The 4,416-nt window shown below is 36.7% G+C and overlaps 1 protein-coding gene across 1 annotated transcript; it reads left to right on the top strand.

Moving 5' to 3' along the window:
- The first annotated feature begins 1,572 nt into the window (after positions 1-1,572).
- On the top strand, positions 1,573-2,511 carry LOC105309753 (olfactory receptor 5W2-like). The gene has a single exon (XM_011385949.1). The coding sequence runs from the start codon at positions 1,573-1,575 to the stop codon at positions 2,509-2,511; it is 939 nt and encodes a 312-aa protein (XP_011384251.1).
- Positions 2,512-4,416: the final 1,905 nt, after the last annotated feature.

The following is a 4,416-nucleotide window of genomic DNA, read 5'->3' as shown; positions in this document are numbered from 1 at the left end:
GAGTATAAGTACACAGTTGTTTACTTTGCATTGTGCTAGAGGCACCAGTGATACCAGGAAAGCCACGTAGATGCAGGTATTTTTATTTATTTAATTTAAACACATATACATAGACAGCAGGAATTCAATAAAGTGGAAGTTTGGATTTTGGAGGTAGTTAGACATTTTTTATTATTTTAAAATTTAAACTGTACTCTTTGTATTTTTTTTAAAATGTATTAATTTTTAGAGAAAAACATATCTTTTGATCATGTGTCTTCAGGAACAGATATCTAAATGAGTTTAGACCAAGGCTTTGGAACCCTGTATATTGATCACTAGTCATTATTATTTATATACGCTCTTTCCGTCTTCATCTACCGTCTACACCACTTTCCCTGTATTCTCACAGAAAGAAGGAGGTCACATCTGATTTTATGTACAACATAACTGGCTGTGTAAAATATGGCAGTGGGACATAGAATTTCATTCACCTCCCAAGACCAGCAACACCACCGAAGGGAGGTAGAATTCAGCGATATTCAAGTGAAACAGGGGTCAGTGAAAACAATCAAGCAATATTATAATTTCAAGGGTCTTGGGATGACGGCATAGTTTAGACATGAACCTTTCTGTGGTAATGAGACTGTCGGCGCGTGAGAACTTTGATTACATGTGTCTTACAGATTGGTTTTATTGTTATACCTCATGAGGATTCTAGTAGATTAGAGTTGGTGGACTCGCACAGTAATACATAAGTAATCCCTCTATGTCACCTGTGATAATAGCATCCCTACAATTAAGTCCCAAATAATTTTTAGACTCTCCCCTGAACACAGCAGCTATCAGAGGGAGCGTGGTGGCCCTGACATCTTCCTAACTGTGCACTCTAGCATATCCTTCATGGAGACCTATCAAAACTCTCTGGCGACCACCACCCTCTCTGCTCCAGTAGGTTCTGTATCACAGATTATCTCTGTCTCTTGTTCAGTAAGGCTGGATAGGACGTGAGAGGTTAATAAGGCAGTGAGGGAATGGTATACCTAGGAACCTGCAATAGCTCTGCCTGCTCCACAATTGTTGATGAGGAGGAAAAAACAAATGCACCTCTCATTAACTCTCATTAACTCTGCTTTTCTATCACAGGGTGTAACAACATTTCCACAACACTAAAAACAAAAATAATCTTGTCAGAACACGTGAGTTACTGGGACCAAATAATTATAAAAACTATTGCCTAGAACACTGAAGTCATCAATTTCTTAATATAAGATACAGGTAGCAGAAAATATCATAAGTATCATAGATAGGTGTGAAAAGAGCATGATTTATTTTGGATGAAAGTTCCCTACAAACTCTGTACAATGTTATACAAATGTAAGCAATGTTATTATTAATATTTCATCAATTTACACTAAATTAAATATATCCCAGAAAAGGCATTTTCCTTTAAACAAATTTGTCATTGTTTATCTCTTTTCCTAATTACTGAATAAGAGAAAGCACCAGCAGTTTAACTATTAAGACAGTAAGACAGTGCTAAACCCCCACTTCCATTTCTCCTTTCATAACCAGGGCTTCCAGACCTGAGTGATGGCTGTTGAGAACTGCACCGTTTTTATCGACTTTGTATTTGTAGGACTTTCTGGCAGACGGGACGTGCAGCTGGGGCTCTTTGTGCTCTTTCTGCTGGTTTATGGCATCACTGTGATTGCCAACATGGGGATGATCCTGCTGATCAGCACGGACCCCAGACTCCACACGCCCATGTACTATTTCCTGAGCAATCTGTCTTTCTGCGATGTCTGCTACTCCACCACTGTCTCCCCCAAGATGCTACTCGATTTCTTATCTGAGCAAAAGAGAATTTCATATAATTTATGTGCAATGCAGATGTATTCTTTTGGTGCCTTTGCAGATGTGGAATGTGTCATGTTGGCTGTCATGGCATATGACCGCTACGTAGCCATTTGCAATCCACTTCTTTATACAATTACCATGTCCAGGAGTGTCTGCACACAGCTGGTGGCCATTGCCTACTTTGTGGGTTTGGTAGATTCAGCAATCCAAACATCTTGCACATTCCGTTTGTCATTTTGCAATTCTAATATCATCAATCACTTTTTCTGTGACGTCCCACCCTTACTAGCCCTCTCATCCTCAGATACATCTATCAATGAGATAGTGTTGTTCACTTACAGTAGCTGTGTTGTAGGGAGCAGCATTGTCACTGTGCTCCTCTCCTACAGCTACATCATAACTACCATCCTTAGAATGAAATCAGCAGAGGGGAGACACAAGGCATTCTCTACCTGTGCCTCCCACTTAACCGCTGTGGCTATATTTCATGGAACAGTTCTGTTTATGTATTTCCGACCCAGCTCGAGTTACTCCATGGATACGGACAAAATGGCCTCTGTTTTCTACACAGTTGTCATCCCCATGTTAAACCCACTGATTTACAGCTTAAGGAACAAAGACGTTAAGGGTGCCCTGAAAAAATCAACTATCACTAAATTATGTTCTGGGTGAAACTGTGTTTTTACACCAAAGTGTGTATTGATAGACTCTGAGAGCTCAAGTTCAGGTACTTTGACATAGCTTCTTGTAGCATCCCCATACAAACTTCTGAATATTTCTCTTTGCGCCTAAACTGAGTGCAAGAAGCAATAATTATTGACCTTAGTTTTCTCTCCAGACTAAGATAAATTAATAACAGTTTCTCTCTGCTGTTTTGTAGAGAGGGTCTTTTTATGCCTACCTTCTCTGTTCATGAGTAAGGCCCAGTGAGATATCAAAGAAATAGCAACCACGACCTCCCCCACGCCCACCCCTTGTCAATTCAACGTTCCCTCTTTAAGGTTCCTTTAAATATGTATACATATACTGAGGTTAATAAACTTGCTTGGAGTGTTAGTGGGTTAAATTAGGTTACTTGTCTCCTTTCTATGTACCAATATCACTCTACTTCGAAGTATGTAAGCAGTAAATCAATAAATAGAAATATATTGAAAATCTCCTGCCCTAACTCAAAATTTCATGAAGGCACATTCCTTTTCTGTCTTGTTCACTATCCTTTCTGCTTTGCTATTTACAATTGCCTAGCTCCAGGGTGCCATTTAAAACTATATTTAATAAATTAATGAATGTAACGTGAAATATGATATGAAAAGGAATTATCTTTTTAACTTTCTTCTAGAATGTTTATCTTAGACGATATATCTATCTGTACTTCTTGTCATTTGGCTTTGGCTGTGATAAAATTAAGGGAAAATAATCATTTGATATGAAAATCTTCTTAGATCCAATATACACTAACATAATGGCCCAGTTATATCAGCAGACGGCCCAAGATTAAAAGTTCTAGATTTATACTACACCTTACAATGCACGTTAGCCTGTGGATTTCCTTTCTGGTCTTCACTCTGGAGAACAAATATAGTGCTCTAGACAATTGTAAAGAAACTGCATAAATGGAATTTTGGGATAAAGGACCTGGACTTTTCCAAAGGCCAATGGAAAAGAAGACTTTCACTTCGTGTAATCATAGCATCCTACTAGTTAAAAGTTAAATGAATTTAAAAGCTGAAATATCCGACTAATGTAGTTTAAGTTAGAAGGAAGATTTATTACATTAATAATGTTTTCAAAAGAAAAAAAAAAAAGACCAAATAGTATTTACGTTAGTATTACATTTGTAATATTCTATATTGGCTCTCCAGGTATCTGTGAAATAAATGCACTGTATCCTAAACATAATTTTAATAGTGGTCATTGCTCTGTAGATGGATGCTAGAAAATCCTATAACTTATTCCAAAAACTAAATGAAGTGCATATGTTGTTGGCACTCTAATCACTTAAGAATTTATCCACTTATGAAGAGCATAACACAATTTCAGGTTCACAAGAGCATTCATTTTATTTTAGGTTGTTGTCAAAGAAAGAGCACAGAGGAACTCTTCTAGGTTCAAGAGGACAGAGTGATGGGTTATACAAGTTTTTTTTTTTTTTAAATCCTCTTCCCTAACTTTATAGATTCCTGTTGTGCATAAAATGAATTGTTATGTACTTCAAAACATCCTAAGAATGAAACAACACATTAAAAACTTAATTTTCAGCAAGTTCCTAGTATTGAATTACTATTTGACGAGAATTTTAAACAAATAAAAATATTTCATTATCTCTTAAACATTTTCTAAAGACTTTGATTTTATAGATTTTACATATGATTAGGTTACCAGGATTTTTTATATATTCATTTTAAGAAAATGATCATGATGAAAAAGGTTTAAGATAAAAGATGGACTTTGAAGTGACTCTGACCTGAGTTCCCATCTGTATATATCTTTTACTTGTCAGTTCTGTGACCTTAGCCAATTAACTCCCTATCAGGGACTAAACTCCTAGTGCTGACTGAAAAAACTGGTATTGCTCAT

The sequence above is a fragment of the Pteropus vampyrus genome, unplaced genomic scaffold (assembly GCF_000151845.1).
Source record: "Pteropus vampyrus isolate Shadow unplaced genomic scaffold, Pvam_2.0 Scaffold836, whole genome shotgun sequence".
Classification (NCBI taxonomy): Eukaryota; Metazoa; Chordata; class Mammalia; order Chiroptera; family Pteropodidae; genus Pteropus; species Pteropus vampyrus.
The sequence above is the reverse complement of the archived record's forward strand: the minus strand, read 5'-3'. Positions and strand labels throughout refer to the sequence as shown.